The 20,686-nt window shown below is 42.1% G+C and overlaps 1 protein-coding gene across 2 annotated transcripts in view; it reads right to left on the bottom strand.

Annotated features, from left to right (window-relative positions):
* The window catches only part of B4GALNT2 (beta-1,4-N-acetyl-galactosaminyltransferase 2), a 57,716-nt gene that overhangs the window by 21,958 nt on the left and 15,072 nt on the right, over positions 1–20,686 (bottom strand). Inside the window, exons 2-3 of one of the 2 annotated variants that reach the window (XM_054992953.1) lie at positions 3,070–3,170; positions 1,261–1,398 (exon numbers count right to left, since the gene is read on the bottom strand). In XM_054992953.1, coding sequence (XP_054848928.1) covers positions 1,261–1,355 — 95 coding nt within the window. In that variant the 5' untranslated portion in view covers positions 1,356–1,398; positions 3,070–3,170. The remainder of the gene's footprint in view (positions 1–1,260; positions 1,399–3,069; positions 3,171–20,686) is intronic. The other variant, XM_054992952.1, reaches the window with a different exon arrangement.

Raw genomic sequence — 20,686 nt, forward strand, 5'->3', positions numbered from 1 at the left:
GCAACTTAACAAATCTTAGGGTCAAAAGGACTTGTTAAAATGAAACATCTGTGAATGAATTGCCTGATACTTTCTTTAACATTGAAGAAAAGTTCAGGACTCAGGAGCTGAGGGAAGGCAGAAAAGGAAATTATTTGATTGGGACTATGATATTGGGGAAGGTTTTTAAAAATTATTTTAAATTTCTCTCAAGAACAGCATAGTTCAAAATATGAGTGTTTTTTTTTAAATAATGGGTTGTTTCCCTGCCTTGCACTTACAGAGTCTCTTCCTCTGCTCTCCCTCCATTCCTACAAGTGACACCTTACACAGGTTGGACACGTGTCAGCTTCCCTCAAGTTTTGATGGGAAATGTAGGCGTCCTGGTTTTACAGCTTGGCTCTGCATTACAGCTGCAAGACCAGGATGCCTACATTTCCCATCAAAACTTGAGGGAAGCCGACTAGTGTCCAACCTGTGTAAGACGTCACTTGTAGTTTGGCTCTCATTGTTGAGTGTGGCTCTCTTCAACAGCCAAACTATTTCAATTAGCTCCATCGTGAAACTTATTGAGCAGGGAGGCTACAATCACTTCTCCCTGTGTGCTGTGGCCACAAACAGAAAAGAGCCAGTGTGCATCTGGGAGGCACAAAAGTCCCATCGCACTTGCAGTGCAAAGTCCTTGAGTTGTTCTCCAACATACATGAGGACTTCGTAATGTAGATGGAGTCTCTTGACCTTTTTTCTCTAGATTTGGTGATATTGGAAGGGTGCTGGAAAACAGAGAGCAGGAATTTTTCTCATTCAGCACACTGAAATGTGAGCCATGCAAGTAAGCCCATGTTCCCATCAGTCCTGCTTATGGGGGAGAGAAGACCTCCAGGAAAAGGACTTGGGTAGGGGGGATTTTGGACAGCCATGCTATAGGGTAGGCAGAAAAATTGTGCGCCATGGGTGGAGATCCTTGCACTCATGGAAACATTAGTCCGGATCCAAGCACTTCCGTATACAATTAATCTATATTTTTCTTTAATGTACACACACCCACACGTAAATATTACACAAACTACAGTAGCAAAGAATGAAACTTCTTGCATATAATTCCTGATTATCAGATTCTTGAGGGGCAGCAAACTATATCCCTGCTTGAATGACTTCCTGGAGCATCTGGCTGTTACAGACAATATGCTTGAAGTCCATCAAGGCAGTTCTTTGGGACCCAGTCCAGTTGTATTATCCTAGAAAACGTGGCCTCTATTCTCTGAGGAAAGTTATGTTTACCTTCGCTGATACTCTTCAAATTCCTTCTCTCGTCGTTCTGTGATGGAGGCAATCTGATCCTTATCAATATAGTCATCCAACTGGTAGACTGTCATTCGGTTGGTTTTGGTACACTCACAGCTATTCTTTGGGGCTAGCCTAAGCAGCAGGGGGACCAAGAAAGGAACATTAACAGATATATTTGCATTCTGGCAAGCGGCAGCGCAGTATGTGAGGAGATTTCATCTTAGATATGTTTTTGTAAACCATTCAGACCTTTCCTGTTTTTTAAAAAATGAAATGCAACTCACAGATTTTCCCATCATCGTGTCTCTGTTGAAAGTCTTGCAAAGAGTCTTCTGTAGTACCAGGGCTACATTCTGATGCAGCAACAACCATAGGTGTAAACTACAGGGGGGCTGAGGGGCTCGAGCCCCCCTGGATTTGGCCGGGGGGGGGGAAGCAATGACAAATTCATATGAGGGACTCTGTTAAAAATCGTAAGTTGTCTTTCAAGCATTTTGCATCATGTTACACATCAGGTCTTATTTATTTGATTGAATGTCCTTGTGCTATGGTTTATGTTGGCTGTACTACTAGACCCTTAAAAACTAGGATTTTTGAACATATGTCAAGGATTAGACATAGAACAATAGAGGCACCTTTGGTTCAACATTTCGTGGAAAATCAGCATGATGAGACCTCATTTAGAGTATCGGTACTTGAGGTTTTAACGAAAGGCAATATGAATCAGAATATTTTATTAAGAAGGGAAGCCTTTTGGATTGTCTTTCTACAGACTGTTAGACCCCATGGTCTTAATAGTGAGCTCTCATTGAACTGTTTCTTATAATTAGTTATGTTTCTTTAAGAAGTTTACAGGAGATAATTGTGACGCTATTTAAGCTTTGAATGGTTAACCTGACGGCGCGCAGGAGAAAATACTGCTGCCGCCGTCCAGGTGCAGAGAAAATACGTGTCTTTGAAAATTTCTTTATGAAAATCTATTTTCTGTGTATGCAACAGGTTAGCTATTTTGATTCTATATAAATACCTTTTTGAGGGGTTAATTTTGTATATTAAATATAAGAATGCTATTTGTGTTACAGTTGTGAACCACGCCCCTGAGGAAGGGGACGAAATCTGTATGTAGCCGGCCCCAGATTGGGCGTGGCCATTTCTATGGATATGACCTTCTACCTAATTGGCCCAATATAAAGAAGTTTTTGCGAAGATTCATCTGAACGTTGCTACAAAGAAGCATACATAGACTGTGGAAGTCCTGGACAATCTTTATTGGTTCTTTCTTTGTATGTTATGCGATATTAAGCTTAGTAAATGTATCAGAAAATACTTTAACGCTTATAATAGAAAACTAGTCTTCCTTTTAATATTGTGGCTTCCGTGAGGTTTCTTCTTTTCCGCGTTGTTCGATACGGGAGCAGCCTTTCTTTCGCTTCAATATTTGCAAATACATTAAAAAAAAAACTAGGAGAAGATGTGTACCCAAGACTATGCTAAGGCAAATGAGAAACTGAGTCCTTTCCATCCTGAATAGCAGAGGAGAGGATGCTCTTCCCCAAAGCACAATCAACAATAAAACAGTTAAAGAAAAAATTGCCACACAGGATAGCCCAGATCCTGCCACAGGGTGGGGCAGGTGAGTACAGACTGATATGCCCAGAGCTAAAGCCTTCAGAGGATACTAGAAGAGTTGCGGCCTAAAACAAAGGGAAGAGAAGGTTGGAACAGAGATGCTAAAACACCTGCTTGGTTCACATCTGAGGCGACAGCCATGTTGACTGCATCCTGTACTAAAGATTCAGTCACCTGATTCAGGGTGATGGTGAGTGTTGCGTGCTATTTACAGTGAAAGTAGAAGCTTGCTTTTTTAAAGAATTGGATCCAGGTTCCTCACAGCCACACAGCTGCTGCAAGAAATGGATATTAAATGGCTATTAAAAAATAAAGCAGAGCCCATATACATTCTGAACAGAATGCAAATGAAACATTTCTTCTCCAAAGCTGTCTACTTGACAAAGGTTACCTGTGACGTAGAGGTGTCATTTCACCATATACCACAGTTATACATACCAGAAGCTGGAGACAGTCCAGGATGCCATTTCCTGATGAAACTTAATCTCCACGGTACATTGGAACTTTCTGAGCGAAAAACAAATGTCCAGCATTTGTGTAAGCAAGCTCTGGCAATAGGACTATTTTTGTCTATTGTGCTGGCCTCACCCACTCTCCACTCTGTTTGCAGTAACTAAGGCGTGTTCTGTCCAAAGGTAATCATTACACATTTCATTTTTTTTGTTGCATTTTTTAAAAAAATATTTTTATTAATTTTCCAATTACACATTTCATTTGATATCATGCCCAGCCTAGCCCTCCGTTTTTTTTTAATTCCAGAGGGGTATCCCTGTAAGTCTGTTGCAGCAAAATAAAAGAGAAAACCAGCAGCACCTTAAAAACTAACAACATCTGTTCTGATGTGAGCTTCTGGGATTCATTTCGGAGCCTTTTTAGCAGGTGAAATAGCAGGTTGTAATGTCCTGCATAGGGTTGTCAGGTCTTTCTCTAGATCAGAAGACCTCCTGCCAACAGCCCCCCCCCAACTCCTCCTACCACCCAATAGGCCAGCAGCAGGAGAAAATAAGGTTATGTAAGGTTGACACTGGCTGGCAACCTTACACAAATGAGCTCAAGCATTAAAGATACACCCGCTCCCATGCTTACCCTCAACTTCTGTGGGATTCTGTTACATCGGACAATTTGGGGACCTGGGCCCAACCTGTGTGCTCAGGGTGGCACTGTTAATTTCTAGAGATGTTGGGAGGAAACCCAGCCTTGAATAAGGGAATTTAAGCTATGCACACTATAAGCCAAAAATTTGGCAAGTTATTTACCAGAGATATGTTCCATAAAACAGGGACGGTAAATAAGGACAGGTGGAGAGTTCTCATTTTTAGACAAGGGCAGACTCAAATTGTAACACTGCAGTTATTCCAGTCTAACTGCTTTTACAAAATGGAGGAAAGGGGAATGATGTAAGCTGCTTTGGTGCCTATTGAGGTATAAATGAAGCAAATAAATATATTTCTATGGGCTTGAACTAGAGTAATTTTGTGTAGGTTTGCACTGTTGAACTTAAGTGCAGCCCTTGAGTTCATGCAGGAAGAAAGCCACAGCACCTTTCCTTTTGATTAATGCAACTTTGTATAAAAGGTATTATTTCCTCTGACAAAGTTATTCTTTTCAGGAGGAAAATTACTCCGCCCTCTGGGCTGTAACCAATGTTTTAGGCAGATCTATCACATTTCCAGATGCAGCTTTTTAAAAAAGCATAAGTGAAAAAAATCACCTATTTCCTTATAACCTATCTCCTTATAACAGAAAGATTTATGCCTGTGTTACCAGACCTAAGGGTATGTTTGAGCTAGTTTCTCACACTTTCATCCAAACATTTGAGAAGGCTTCTAGTGTAAAAGATCACTGTTTTTAAATGAACAATCCATAAAATCAAAGCAAGCACAATTCAACAGCAGCATAAAATTATCAAATGCATACAAGTCCTTTTTTAGTCAGCATTAAAAGAGTAAAAAGCAGCAGCAATTTATTTATTTCAACAACAGGCATGTACAAAAGTTAAAGTCCAGAAGTTTATACTCTCATATAAATGCCTTGTATAAAAAAGGACAGAGTGCGTTCAAATAGCTATTTTGGGAATGCACCCCCACTTGAGTATGGTATATGAGTGTTTTAATGTAAAAGAATTCTTGTTTTACATATTGTGAGTGTTAGGCATGGTATTTAAAGATGCAAGCACATATATTTTTCAAGATCCCAAATTACTCCTTAGCCCCTTTTAAGGACTCTGTCATATTCAGCCGAATCAACCCTGGTGCTCAATGGGGTGACAGATGTCATATTCAGTGGCTAAAATGGAGATTTTTAAAAGATCAGCTACCACTTGCTCAAACATAAAGTGCATTTTACTAACTGAATATAAGAGTCAAATGTACCACAAAGTAAAATAAATTACAAAGCTTAGGGGTTCCATTGACCATGCCATCAACTGCCAAGAACAAAAATATCCACCCTTTATTAAGTATTTCCCATTTGCAGCGCAGGATCATACCAGTAAAAAAATGGGAGGGGGAAGATATAAGACAATACAGAATTTAGTCAATTTGATCCTCTATTTAGCATATCACATATGTAGCGCTGGAATAGACATCAGCCCAATACCATCAAAGTATGCACTGCAAGGTACAAAACAACAAGCAAATGAGATAAGGAGGACATGAACCACCACACGGCAATTGTTAAGGTTGAGAAATATGTGTATGGAGTAGCAGAAGACTGAGAAATCTTTGTTTTCGATTCCCACCGCCCTAAACTTTTTCAGTTCATCTTTTGTTAAGGGTTTTAAACATGTAAGACGTAATAGTGATTTGCAGAGCATACATATTACACTTAATCTGTAGTCACTTGATTGGTACTGATTAATTGCCCGGTTATCACTTACAAGCTCTCCAAGGCCTTGGACTCTATACCTGCAGGACTGCCTCTCCTGATATGATCCACTGGGTCAAAGCTATCTGAATGTGACACCTGCTAATGGGTAAAATCAGCAGCTGTTTGTACCTGTGTTGTTCTCTAGCCCTGTTCTGATGTTATAGGGAATGCACATACATTCTGTTATATAAGGAAGAGCCAGTGTGCATTCACTTTACAAAGGAAACTGGGGACTAGTACCTGGATCATTCAGCTGTACATGTGTTGAAAGTAACATGAGAATTACTCAGTGAACATATAAAGAAAGGTCAAGTGTATACTGTACACAGATTGTACAAATGTTCACTGTAACTTGTGAACAGGATTTCTCTTAAGGCTCCCACAGTGGAACGGCCTGCCTGACAAAATCAGGAAAACTCCCACATAGTTGTCATTCCACAGGAAATGGAACTATTCAGAAGAGCATTCTTAAGTGGTGAATAAGATTGTAGTTAACATCTGTGGAATTTAAGGAAGTCTCAAAAGTGCATATTATGGTGGTGTTCCCCCCCATTGTTTGCTAATTTTATAATCTAGCTTTATTACTCCATTTATTGTACGTTATATGATGTTTCACTGCATTGTTCACCAGTCTTGCTATGCCTGCATTACTGTTGCATCATACTGTGTTTTTTGAGTGATGTTCTCTTAATTTTTTAATTATATGTACTATTCTTACTGTATTCTTTTTAGTTATGATCTGTCTTGATTCTCAGCAGAAAAGGCAGCCTATGAACAAAGTAGGTAAATAAATAATATTCCTGAATGAATGAGAGATCTTCCTTTTATTCACTTATTTCCTGTGAGATTTTGCCAGAGTATTTAAAAAGTATGAGCATAAAGGATAGTGGGATTGGGCTTGGTGCCCCCCCCCACCACAGCAGCTGAACATCTGCAGTGAGACTCCATCTGCACACATGGAAGTGCATCCAAGTGATTGGGAAGAATGCAGAGTGAAAAGTGTTTTGGGAAGGCCTTAGGGTCAAGATAGACACATAGGCTCAGCTATAAAGGGCAATAAGAGTGAAAGTGATCTTGAAAAGGGCACCTTAAAACAGAGGACTCTTTGGAGGACTGGCATAAGGGAAAGTTTATGCTAGAATAGAAATGTATTAGTTTTTAAGGTGCCGCAAGGCTTCAGTTGGTTTGGGGCAGGATTAAATAGGCAGTTTGAAACGTTATGACTTTTGAGGAACATCAGACACTAATCTTTTTGAGGTAGGTGGGTAGTCATGTTGGTAGTAGTAGAACAAAATTTGAGTCCAGTAACATCCAAAAGGCCAACACAATTTTCCAGTGTATAAGCATTTGTGAGTCAAAGATACAAGATGCTCTGTGGCGAGGTTACCGGCCTTTTTTTTAAAAAAAAGAAAGAATCAAAGGGTGACTACATTCACAAGCTTCCTCTCTGGCTATAGCCCCATAAACTCTGTTTAATAGTCAGGATTCAGGATGCGAGAAGCCAGGTGTTTCCAGACCTCCCATTAGTCTAAAAGTGAACATGAGTTGGTTCTTTTTTTACAAGAGATGTTGACGCGCATTAGCAGGATGTGTTAACTACAATATGTGTATGAGGCTAGAAAGCAAGGTAAATGGTGGTGCCTGTTTCTTTGCCTTGCTCCAGTCAATGTCTGCGCACTTGAAGAGGAATAGGCATCAATCAGCTGCAAAGGAGGAGAAACAGCGGGGCCAGGGTTTCCCAGAAGAGCCCCTGCTGAAGCCTGGGCCTTGGTAAGCCCTGACAATGCCAACCTCTGATGCCAGCCCTGGATTGCCAAGGTACTTGGTAATAGTTTACTTTGGGAGATGTGGGGATTGAAGTATGTTTTGTAATATTTGTTTTTAGCTCTACAAGATGAACACAGTGGAAACAAATACACAGCACAGCCTATAGCCATTCCCTAGACTGGTTTCTGCAATGTCCTCCCTCCTCCCCTGGCCTAAGCAGCATTTCCAGTTTCAGTTAACACCGAATTGGGGTCTAGGCATGCAGCAGGAGTGACGGGGTAGAGGTAGATATACCAGTTTGCCTCTGTAAAAAAATCCATGCAAATAATTAAGAAACCAAGCACAGGGGAGCTCGGACTTCATGATTCTGGGAGCTTCTTGAATTTTTTCCCTAAGCCTTGGGCACTACCTGCCACAAAATGGTTGCTTGGAAGGTGGTGGGTGCTGCTAGTCACAAAATGGTGGATTGCACAGAAATGACATAGAAGTGTTTCAGAGAAGGTCTGCATGAAATCCAACATCCCAAACAGTAACTTGCCCTGCTGGGAAAAGCAAAAGCAATTACTGCTATGTTTTTCCTGGCAGAGGGGAATATCAGCTTTGATCCAGAGGGAGACAGTTGATAGCATGTTCTTTTTCCATCCAGAGCAAGAGTGCATAAGTGTGTGCGGGGAAGGAGGAGGAGAGGTGAATAAGGAAAGGTCCAGTGCTGTCATTTACCTATCCAGAGCAAAGGTGTGTGTGTGTGTGGGTGCGCGTGCATGCGCATGCATGTCTTCACACAAAAGGGAAGGCAGAGAGAAGCTGCTGCAGTGGCTTTTAAGTAAAAGAGATGACAGAAGCACTGGGAGAGAGGCGGAAAGCTACTTCAGCTTGCTTGGAGAGTGACTGTAGCACAATGGAGGGAGGGGGGAGGGAGAGAAGTTCTAGATCGCTTTACTTCCTGCTTACTTGCAATGAAGTATGTTTGTTGTTGTTATTGTTGATAATGACCTACAGGTAAGGCAGCAGTCAAAAATCTAAGATCTCTCCTGCAGTTCTATGGTGGTCAGTCCATTCCACCACCTTGGCCTTTACCGTCGCATTATGCTTCATATGTAGAGACCAAACCTCTTTCTCTGCCTCTGATTCAGACCTGATTTAAATGTGCTCCCAAAGTGGCAAAATCATCTGTCCACTCCACTTTGCAAGGGTTCAGGCATTCTACTGAAATCGGGCTGCTATAGGGGCAAAGCAGCTGCTCATGGTCAACAAGACAGGTGGGCAGAAGGTCACAGAAGTGCCAAGATGAACATAATTGTGATGTGTTCACTTCTTGTGAAAGACTCTAACCTCTCGTCCACTGTGATCAAGCCAAACACAACAACACCTCTGGGAAACCTTTGTTAATTGTTTCCCTCTTCCTTGAAGTTGAAGTCAGAGAGAGAGAGAGAGAGATACTTTTTTTGCTAGTTGCAGAACACTAGAGAAATTGACAGGTGAAGCTATGGGGATCTGTCCATGGAAGGGTTGTCTCTGTCTTGGACCATGCAAGTAAGGACAGCACAGTTGTGACAATAAGACTGTTCACTCACATACAGGTGTAAGATACAATACAACCACTGGCAGACTTTTGGTGGGGTACACATCATGACATGAGCACCTTTCCTAATCACCACACCTGTCTGTCTTTTTTTTTTTTTATTAAACTTTTCCAAACAAAAATAACATAACATTCAACCAGCAACATAGCAATAACATCAAGTAAGGTATAATAATGCCAATAGATGTCTACAGCTGAGTACATAATATAGTCATGCAATATCATGAGATTAAAGTTACTCATTAAGTACAACTACTAGAAATTTCTTTATGGCTAAATATTTAAATACAAAGATTCAGATTTCTGGGTTAATTATCATGTAGTGCGGTAGTTTTGTAGTTAGGAAATCATTTTTTGTAAGAAATTCTAGGAAAGGGTGCCATTTTTCATAAAAGTTACTTGCTTTACTGGAATCTGATGACAATTGTATCCTCTCTGATCTTTTCCATGATAAGTTGTTCCCACACTTTAGAATACCACATATCTAGATTTGGGGGGAGGTGCGACTTCCACTTTGAGGCTATAGCATTTTTTGCAGCTGCTAAGAGTGACACTATCAACTCTTTACTATGGCAGGGTATATTTTGATCTTTCCAGATGTCAAGAAAAATTATTTCGGGTCTTAAAGGTATAATATATGTTGTGATTACATAAATTTGACGCAGAATTGTTTGCCAAAACTTTACTATACGTTCGCACTTCCACCAACAATGTGAGTAAGAAGCTTGCTCCCCACATTTTTTCCAGCAGAGGGGTGTTCTGGTAGGGTAAATCTGTGCTAGTCTTTGGGGTGTGAGATACCATCGATGGATTATCTTATAAAATTGCAGTCTAATGTTAATTACAGGAGATTTGATCATTTTGGATAGCCATTCATGTTCCCAGTCCTTATCAGTTAAATCTATTTCACAATCCTGTTGCCATTTGTTTTGTACTTTGGTATTCCGTAGCTCCTTAGTGCTCAAAATGATGTTGTAGAATTTCGCTATAAGGCCTTTACGGACATAGGTAGGTGAGTCCAATATCAGTTCAAATTCTGTTCTAGAATTATTCATTATTTCTTTAATTTTTAGCCTATTTAAGAGATATGTCAGTTGGAAATAAAAAAAACCAAGGTACTTTCTGATCTATTCTTTGTTCTATAATAGCTTTTTCCAGTATGCCTTTCCGTGATGCAATGTCCAATAACCTTAGGTCTTTTATTTGTTCCCATGCTTCAGGGTCCATCGTATTATAGTGATGCGGGAAGTTTTTATGGGCTGAGATCACTGAATATCTGGATACTTCAGGAAGTAATAAAATCTTATATCTATCCCATGTCTTAAGCAGGGTCTTTAAAAATAAGTTTTGAGCCGTTAAATGCGGGCGCAGTTCCCGTGGGGACCAAAATATTTCTTTAGTTGTTTTTGAAGACTGGAATGGGCTAAATAATTCAATCCAGTCTGTTTGGTTTTTATTGCATAATATTTGAATGACATTTGACAACCTAGAGGCAGTGTTGTAAAGTTCCAAATCAGGGTATTTAAAACCTCCATATTGTGGTTGTTTCCTCAGTATCTTAAAGGCAATTCTGGGTCGTTTATATTGCCATAGGAACTTGTTAAAAAGTGATTGCCACTGTCTTAAGATTTTTGGAGGGACGTTGATCGGAATTGTCCTAAATAAAAAGATTAATTTAGGGAGAATAAACGCTTTAATTGTTATATCTTTCATACCAGGACAGCTGCAGTTTATTCCATTTGTAAAGCATATTTTTAATCTCTTTCATTTTCTGTAAATGATTAAGCTGAAGTAACTCAGTTAATTTGGGTGATAATGTTATACCTAAATAAAGTAAGTCTGAGACCCAGTGATACTTGTGTTCCTGCTTTATAATTTTGGATGTCGTAATTGACACATTAATAGGTAGTAATTTCGATTTGCTTTGATTAATCTGTAGCCCTGACACTTGGCCAAATTTTGTGAGTTCCTCTTGAAGGGGTTGTAAAGAAGTTTCTGGGTGTGTGACATATAACAAAATGTCGTCTGCAAATAGACTTAACTTAAATACTTTTTTGTTAACTACTATACCTTGAATTTGGGCATTATTTCGTATAGCTTCAGCTAGTGGCTCTATGGCGATTGCGAAAAGAATTGGTGAAAGGGGACAGCCTTGACGCGTGCCCCGCTTGAGGTCTATAGAGCCTGATAGCATGTTGTTGATTTTAATTTTGGCTTTTGGCCCCGCATATAGTGCCGTCATGACCTGCATGAAATTGTTGCCAAAGTTCATCCTACTGAGAAGCGTTTGCAAAAAAGAAATTTCTAACGAATCAAAGGCTTTTTCAATGTCCAGTGATAAAAACACTGCTTGTGAGTGTTGGCTATTGCCAAGAGCTATTATATTTAAAGCCTTATATATATTATCCGACAGGTCTCTATTAGGTATGAAACCTACTTGGTCTGAGTGGATGTAGCTACCTATAAATGAACTAAAGCATTTGGCCAAAATAGATGTGAAGATTTTGTAGTCTACATTCAGTAGAGAGATTGGCCTGTAAGAGCCTGGGTTAGATGTGTTTTTTCCTGGTTTTGGGATTACGGTTATTGTCGCTTCCATCCAGGATGGTGGGAGAGTCCCTGACCCTGACATGTTGTTACATGCATCCAAAAGAGGTGGGGTTACAGAGGTGGCAAATTTCTTATAGAATTCCGCTGGGTACCCATCTGGGCCTGATGCCTTATTATTTTTAAGATTTTTAATAGAAGCTGTGATTTCAGAGGTCGTAATTGGGCTGTCCATTAATTGGCGGTGTACATCTGTAAGTGTTTTAATCCCTTTGTGATTTTGAATATATTCCAAAATTTTTTGTTTGTCAGGATTGTTGGAGGAATATAGTTTAGAATAAAAGGTTTTAAATGCTTGTAGAATTTCAGCTGTTTTAGTGTAAGTTTTCCCATTTGTATCTTGTATGATTCTGATATGTTTATTGATTTTTTTTCTTTTACTTTCCAGGAGATGTTGCGCAATGTCCTGGGAGAGTGATTCCAATATTTTTGTTTTATAAAAAGGAGATTTTTTTGAATTTTATGGGTTTCTAAAGACTCTAATAATTTACGTTCATTAATAAGTTGCTGATAGATTTTTTTACCTCCATTTTCTTTATGCTGACGTTCTAAGACTTTAATTTTATCCTGAATACTCTGTTTCTTAGTATTTTTCTGCTTAACTAAAAAAGCTGACAAAACTATTAACTGGCCCCTTAAGACTGCTTTTAATGCATCCCAAATCATCAAGGTGGAGGTTGACTCTATTTGATTTTCTGTGAGATATTGATTGATATGTTGCTCTATAATCTTAACGTTGTTTTCATTAAATAACAGATTCTTATTAAGTGTCCAGTGTCTTTCCTTTAAGCCCTCTGAATCTACTGTTAAAGCACATTTAACCCAGGCATGAACTGAATATTCTATATTTCCGATTGTGGCTTGTTGTATGTGATCAATTAAATTGTTGGATACTAAGATGTAATCAATTCTTGTGTATGTGTGATGGCGTGATGAAAAATATGTATAGTCTTTGGTGTTTCCATTTTTCTCTCTCCAGATATCTATTAGGTGAAATTGTTCAAATATTGTTGGCAATTTGGTATCACATTTAGATTTTTTAGCTTTTTTATTGCTGCAAAAATTAGATTTGTCCAAATTGTAATTAGCTATGTAATTCAAATCTCCTCCAATTACCACCGAACCCTCTTGGAATTTTTTAAGTTTTTGCATCACTTCTTCTATAAAACCCAATTGATCAGAGTTGGGAGCATATAATGAAGCCAAAGTATACATATTACCGTTAAGATGCCCTTTAACAAATAGGTATCTTCCCCTTGGATCTCTCATTACAGCCTTCAGTGAGAATTGCACCTTTTTTGACAATAAAATTGCCACCCCTCTAGATTTAGAAGACCCTTTTGCATGAAATTGGCATAACATCCATGAAGCTTTAAGTTCTGCCTCATGTACTGCATGAAGATGTGTTTCCTGCAGTATTGCAATATCTATATTAAGTTTTGCTAATTTAGACAAAATTCTTTTTCGTTTGATTATATTATTAAGACCACACACATTTTGGGAAAGTATGTTCACTCCATCTTGAAAAGACATTGTAACTTAGCACCGATATACTTAATTATATATATACTCTCCAGTATATATAATCAAACAAACTTGTAAATCTCCTTCTTCTGTTATGTTTGTCGATGAATAATACTAACCTTATAACAACATATATATATTAATCAACTACCACTTAATGATTTGTATATAGAATTATTGAGTATTAAATCACAAGACAACAATCTTTAAAAGTATTACCGTGAATTTACACTAGAAAGGACTGTCTAAACTTTGTAGGGCTAGTGGAGAACCTTATCGTTCCAACCCCACCCTCCTGCCTTAATTCCTGAAAGACATAAAAGCTTAGTCACATTCCAAAAACATGCTTTAAAGACAGGCAGTAATTAATTTTGTTTCATTGCAAGTATTTTCCATACGTTTTTCTTCAATTTCGGACGGGGATTTTACTGTTTTTCTGTGGAGAGAATGGTAGACTTCATTTCCTGCTTTGTGAGGCGGGGTCTGTTTCCATTTGAGCTGTTATACCCAATGATTGGAGAATTTTAAGTCCGGTGTCCAAATCTGATGCATAGTAGCATTTGCCATTATAATGAATTTTTAAGGTGCTGAGATTTATCCAACGGTATTCTATCTGCGCTCTTCGTAGTTCCTCAGTTACTTGCTTGTATTGTCTCCGTTTCTCCAGGATCTCCTTCGGGATGTCAGTAAATACGGCGATGTGAGTGTTCTCGAGCATAAGAGATTTCTGCTTTCGGGCCAGTTCAAGGATTTTCTTTCGCATTCTCCAGTCCGAGAAAGTTGCTATAATATCTCTTGGGCCTCTCCGTTTATCCAAATTAGGGGGACCAACTCTGTACGCCTTCGATATTATCAAGGCTATATTGTCCAGTTGTAATAGCTCAGACAGCCAAGCAGATAGGAAGTTAGGGAGTTCTACTTTGTTCGTCACCTCCTCTTCAACCCCCTTAAATTTCAAATTATTACTGTGTACTTGGAGCTCCAAACTCGTAATTCTGCTTTGCACCCGATCATTTTCAGCTTGCAACGATTTAATGTCGTCCTGCATTACTGTGTTGAGTTCCAAAGCACGATCCGTTTTTTTAGCTACGCTGTCTATAGCCACTTTAAGACCAGTAACTTGTTCTGTTAAAGGCTTCAACAGGGTAGACATTTGAATTAAGATATTTGATTCAAGCTCTTTCAACATTAGCTTAAGCATTGAATTTGATACGGGAGCAATCTGTGCATCATCGCTATTTCCCGTGGTCGCCATGTTTGCTCCCGCGTCTGCTTCAGCTTCCAGAGCAGGCTCTTGCTGCGAGGCTGCAAAATATGTCTGTAAACACTTTGCCGCCTTTTGAGAGTGTTTCTTATTATTCTGATCCTGCTTACCCTTCATAATAGATGGATCAAAACGTTTTGGAAGGTGAGCTTACAGGCTTCGTGGTGGGGTTGGGACGGAGCTCTCTCTTTAGGCGTCCATTCCTATCGGCGTCGACGCCACGCCCCCACACCTGTCTGTCTAATGTCCTCTCCCTTTTAAAAAAACCAAAGAAACACCAAAGCCCTGTGCAGATGAATTGTCTGCACTTTTACTGACCTTGCAGGGAGGAACATTTGGCACGAGTGTGTTGGCCCTGCCCCATATCTCAGCACGATTGCCAAGCTTCTGAGCTTGGTGTCTACATGAAGAGTGTACACTCCCTCCCTGTGATCAACAGGGTTTAAAAAGCAGCATTGCTGATCAGGGGGAGGCAGCGTATGCACTGAATCTTTTTCCACGCATGGGAATTGTGATCACAAACTATCGATAGTGTGGAATTGGGGGGGCAGGGCTGGCATGCCTTTAGGAGAAATCATTTGTAGCCAGGGTCAGATTGGGGGGAAGAAATGACCCTGGAAAAGGGTTCCCCAGCCCCACCCCAAGAAGGGAGGGAGCATCTGCCCAGCCAGCTCTGAGCAGGAAGTGGTTAGCCAAGCTGGGCAGCTGCAGTGAAGGTTGGGCACATCCCTTGCCACAACCAGGTGTGTCCCTTGCTGCGACCAGGTGTTTCCCTCACAATAGCAGGATTGGGCAAGGATGGGCTGGGAGGGTATGTCCCCTGCTGCAGCCAGTCCTCCTTCCCCACACCTCTGGCTCGTGACTGCCCCTCTCTTTGGGCTGCAGTGGTCCTGGTGGAAGGAGGCTCAGATGGCTCCAGTGGGGCCATCGACCCACCTGGACTTTTCCTGGGGGCTTTAATGGCCAGTTTGCCCCATTCATAGCTTTGGAATTGGATATCATCAGTATGTTGATGATACTCCACTCTAATGTGTGTCAGTCTATAGAAAACAGGACACGTTGAAGTTGACTCCGACCCCCTTGCAGCAAGAAATCCAAGCTCTCTTGAGTCAAAGGTTCTTTAATGAGATATCCTAGCTTCAGCATATATATGTCCATAGGTTACACAGAGGCAAGTAAAAGCATCTAGCTGTACACAGGTCTCTTGTTGAGAATGACGTACTGAGTGCTTGTTACAATATATCTATCCCTCTACACAGGCCCCCCACCCCCGGTGCCCATCCAGCTGGGTATAGTCAGTGGGACAGCAGGAAGGAGCTGTCCCAAAGCCACTGCGGCGAGCCATCCCAGATAAGAGCTCAGCCGTCCAGGGAACTAGACAGCAACTGTGAAAAACAGACACATGAGAACATACTGCAATATACTCAGAGTAGGCAATATGGAGGGACTGTAGGCAACAGACCTGACAATGTGTTAGAGGTCTTGAGCTGCTGCCTGTGGCCAAATGCTGAAAAGAAACAAACTGGAACTGAACCCAGACAAGACAGAACAGAAGTGATGCTGGTTGGGAAGGTGGAGACACACCTTCAGTGGGGTTCAGCTGACCATTTCTTACTCAGTTAGAAGCCATGAGGTTATACTGAATCCAGCACTGCTGTTGGTGAAGAAAGTTAATGCAAATAATGGTTCCTTCCAACTCAGTCTAGCTTGCAAGATGGCCCCTTACCTTGACACAGCAGATCTGGCCACCTTGACCCACACCACAGTAACAATGAGACTAAAACAATGTGTCACACTCTACATATGTTAACTACATACGTTAATGGTGAGTACAGAATACCACAGCTCTGTATTGGCTATCACATGACCTTGGTCTTGGCCCCTCCTATCTATAGGACAATCTCTCTCTCTCTCTGCGCCACCATGACAACTTTATCCACTTGATCAGGGCTTTCTGCAGGTGCCATCCTGCAAATGGGCAAAATCAACAACTGCTCCCTGTTGTGGCCTTCACTTACAGAATGGCCTACCTCATCAAGGTCTGTTCTGCATGGGTTTTTTTAAAATCAGTTCTGGCCCCATACTGCATTGATTTATTTCCAGAGTTCTGCACGCACTGTCAAAATACCCCAATTCAGTCTCCAAAGTGCTTCCCAGACTTTTTCCAGTTCCACATGGAGAAAAGCTGTATCTGTCGCAGAACTTCTCTTTCCCTGGCTTTTTTGCAGCTTTTCTCCCTGTGCTCATACCCTGATGGTTCCCTCCCCTCCCCGCCCAGCAAAGTTAACCCGGGGCTTTTTTGACGTGCTGAATGCTTTCTTAGGTGTGAGACCTGGCCTTGGCTTTCATTCTCCGCTTTATTCCGCTGCATTCTGATTGGTTGAACAACAATCAATCCAGTTTTTTTCCTGATCTTTAAAAAAATTAAATAGCAACATTGCAATGTTGGAACTGTAAGGAAAAATACCCTTGCAACTGCAGGGGAGGGGGATAATGCTGCAATGCGGCTAACACAAAAACTCTGCAGAGAGCCCTGAATCTAAAATGATCTTTTAAAAGTTCTCACCTGTGCTTTCTGTACTTTTTAGTCCATTCTTTTTTGGCTTTAAAAGAAACACAGCAAGGTTACAACATTGGTGCCATTAAAAAAAGACCAAAAAATCCGTGCAAGATTCCTCAGCAACCAACAGCGGGAACTGTCTTGTTCTCCACTGACATACTGAGGAAACTGATAAGCCCTCTGTCAGGCTCCACATTGATTATGCCCAAATTGTCACTCATTGAACTGGAGCTTGAGTCCTGGTGGTCCCTTGTAAATTCCTCATTCTCACCGACCACCCAGGAGCTTAAATTATTTTTGTTAACGGCCAGTGCGCACGAGTCATTCCACGTGTATCCAGTCGTGCCTCTGGGACTCCAAGTCAGCGACACCGAAGTTCTCTACGCCCGCCACCCCGACCATTGGGCCCGCTTCACCCCGACCGGATGGCAGCTTGTCAGCCTCCAAGGGTGCCAGCATCGAGACCAGACCGGCTTCATTTGCCAGGACCAAGCCTTTGCACCTCATCACCCCTGTGTAGCCCCGCAAGTCGACGCCCTCAACGAATGCTCTTTCGAGGTCGTCCGGGAGAACAGCTCCGCTGTGGTCTACATTGGGAAAGGATGTGCCTGCGTGCGAACGGCCTGCGACTTTGTGATCCTGAACTCGTTCCAGCTCAAGCCCGTGATCCCGGGAGTCAACCGCTGCTTCTGTAACCTGTCTTCGGTGGCAGCCTGCGACTTCACCTACACGGTACCGGTCTGGACCCAAGAAGAGATCCTGGTGGCACCCTCCATCTATCGTTATGTGAAGCCCATTTCCCTCGGCATCGGTCTGGAGCTAATCCACGAGCTCCTGACCCACCCCCAGCTCCACCGCACCCTCCAGAGCATCCAGAGGGACGGGGATACTACTGCTTTGGTTGTGTCCCACAACGGCAAGGAAATTTTGGATCTTGCCCAGCGAATTAAGACCACCGGTGAGCACTCGTGGTGGGAAACCCTCTTTGGCTGGAGCCCCACTGCCACTGGAATTTACAATTTGGCTTTGCACCCGATTATTGTTATTTTGGCTTTTCAAGTTTTACTATGTGCCTCACTACTTTATTTGGGCTGTTGGAGCCGCCGACAGCTCCAGCAACTCCAGATGTCCCACCGCTTGGATCGTTATAATCCCGACCTCCTCTTGCCTTAATGGTTGTTCTTGGCGCCCCGTTTTTATCCCTTGTTTATTTCATTGCTTGTGTGATTATGAACTATGCTTGTGCCTTTATGTGTATGGATCCTGAACCAGCCCCATGGACGCTTTGCTGCCGGACCCCGCTCCGAGGCCCTCTTGTGGACTAGGGGGGGACATGTTTCTCTGCCTCCCAGCCCACGGCCCGCCTACGAACGACTGCCAGCGGCACTACCTCCATGAGGACTAGAACTGTGTGCCTGAAGCCCTTCTTGCCGCCAGCCGACCCTGCTCTGCGGATTGACGTAGACAGCAAGGGGGGGTGGAAGTGTGTTTTGGAACACATGGACTAAGTTTGCTTGTTTCTGTAAATATGCAACCCAGTCTAGCAGCTGTACTGCGGACTGAGCCATCTGTGATCTTTGTTGCTTTATGGTCTTATGAGTTTCTTGCCATTGCTTTTTATGAATTTTACTCCCATGAATTTAGCCCCGAACTAGTCCCTCCCTCTATTTGCTGCAAGTGCGCCCATGATCTTCCCATGAACTGGGACCCTTTTTTCACCCCCTATTAACTTTATCCCTATGAATTTGATTTTAACCTCATGAATTGCCTTTTTAACCTGACTCCCTCCGCCGAGGTAATTCTAGCCTATTTATCATTTTATGAATTTGGTTTTAACCGGGACCACTCCTGAACGGTCTCTTTTAAAGGTTATGTTATTCCTGATTTTAGACTCTATGAATTTGGTTTTAATCTGGCTCCATGAGTTAGCCTTTTAATTGCGAAGTTTATTTTTCTGCCCCCATGAGCCCTTCCGTCGCTTACCCTCATGAATTATTTCCTCGCACTTGCTTTTATTATTGCTGCTTTTATTTATATACTGGTTTTAATCTCTTATGAATTGTTCTATCCTATCGATTGCTTTTAACCTCATATATACATATATATTTATTATTTTAACCACCCATGAATTACTCCAATATTGTATCGATGAATTGGTCTATGACTTGCTTGCACATTTCACTTTTATCTTGTATGAATTGCTTTTAATCCTGCATTCATGAATTGACCCATGAATTGCCTTTGCTTTTAATCTTATGCCTATGAATTAATCCATGTATATGAATTGCTCCTGGTTTTTAGTGCTCTTAATCCACCATGAATTACGTATGAATTACCCCCATCCATGAGTTGATCAATGTACAAAAATATGAATTATTGCTATTTATATGCATGAATTGCTCATTGCTGCCTATGAATTGCTGTTTATGTTGACTGTTGCACTTAGCACACCCCCTGGTGTGAACCCAGAGACCTGCAGCCCATTGGCTGATCCAAATTGCACTTATTCGGTTAGGTGGTTCTCTAAACTAAATTTTTGAGTGACGCCTCCTCCCCCTTCCCTTCCCACTCCTTCTTCGCTCGAAGCTCGACCACCGGACATTGCCGACCACCTCGCCTTTGAAGTCAAGTTCGGAGACCCGCGCGCCTGACGTCACGGGGTCTCCGAGGGGGGGAATTGTTGCCAAGTAGGCCCCCTCTCCTGCTTTAAAGCCTGCCATGAACTGTGTTAAAGTTTCCTGCATTGCTGTTTTATTGCTACACAAAGATTGCTTTACACGTGTGTGTGTGTTAATACACGTGTCAGTTTCCTGCCTGCGTGTCAACTACCTTGCTGCTGCAATAGACTGTGTAGTTTACTGACTCCATGTTTGGTTAACTGCACAAAGGACTCTATTTCTGGGCAGCCCTGCCCTGACCTGTATCTGGACTTCCCAGTGCGTGTTTGGACTGTGTTACAAGTGTGCCCCGTGCCTGCATTGCCATCTGCCACGGACCGTGCCTGTTCCCTGCTTTGGACTGTGTTTTAAGTGCTGTTCCCCCTGCCTCCATGGAAGCCTGCCTCATATGGGCCCAAGCCGCTGTTAGCAGCCGGGCGCCTGCCGGGGAAACCTCCAACGAGCCTGGCTAGGCACTCCCTGGTCAGTTCCCGCCTGGAGCCTCCCGCGGGCCGGTCGCCGAGCTTGCCCTCGCTACCGGGCAGCCTGCTATCCAGCCCCAGCCATGCCCAGCCGGCATCCATGTTCCTAGGCAGCCAGAAGACCCTGGGAAGAAGACTGCTTTGAGAAGCCATTTCGGCGAAGCGGGCACACCACGTCCGCAGCGAGAGTACCTCGCCCCGCTCTGCATATCTTAGGAGCCGCCCCGGAGAAGAACTAAGTGCCGACCATCCCAAGCACTTAGAGAATGCATCTCAAAGAAACCTCCGCATTCCAGAGCTGATGACATCAGGACAAGCCCTGTCCGCTGGAACATCCTTTCAGCCCACTTGGATTTCCCCCTCCCTCTTTTGTCCCCTCTTCCTGAGGTGTCACTTATCACAATCAGATTACCAAAGTGGCCCATCCAAGCCATTCAGTAACCCATTGGAACCTTTGTTTTAATCTGTGAGAACCACCAA

This window comes from Eublepharis macularius, chromosome 12 (assembly GCF_028583425.1).
Source record: "Eublepharis macularius isolate TG4126 chromosome 12, MPM_Emac_v1.0, whole genome shotgun sequence".
NCBI classification, from domain to species: domain Eukaryota; kingdom Metazoa; phylum Chordata; class Lepidosauria; order Squamata; family Eublepharidae; genus Eublepharis; species Eublepharis macularius.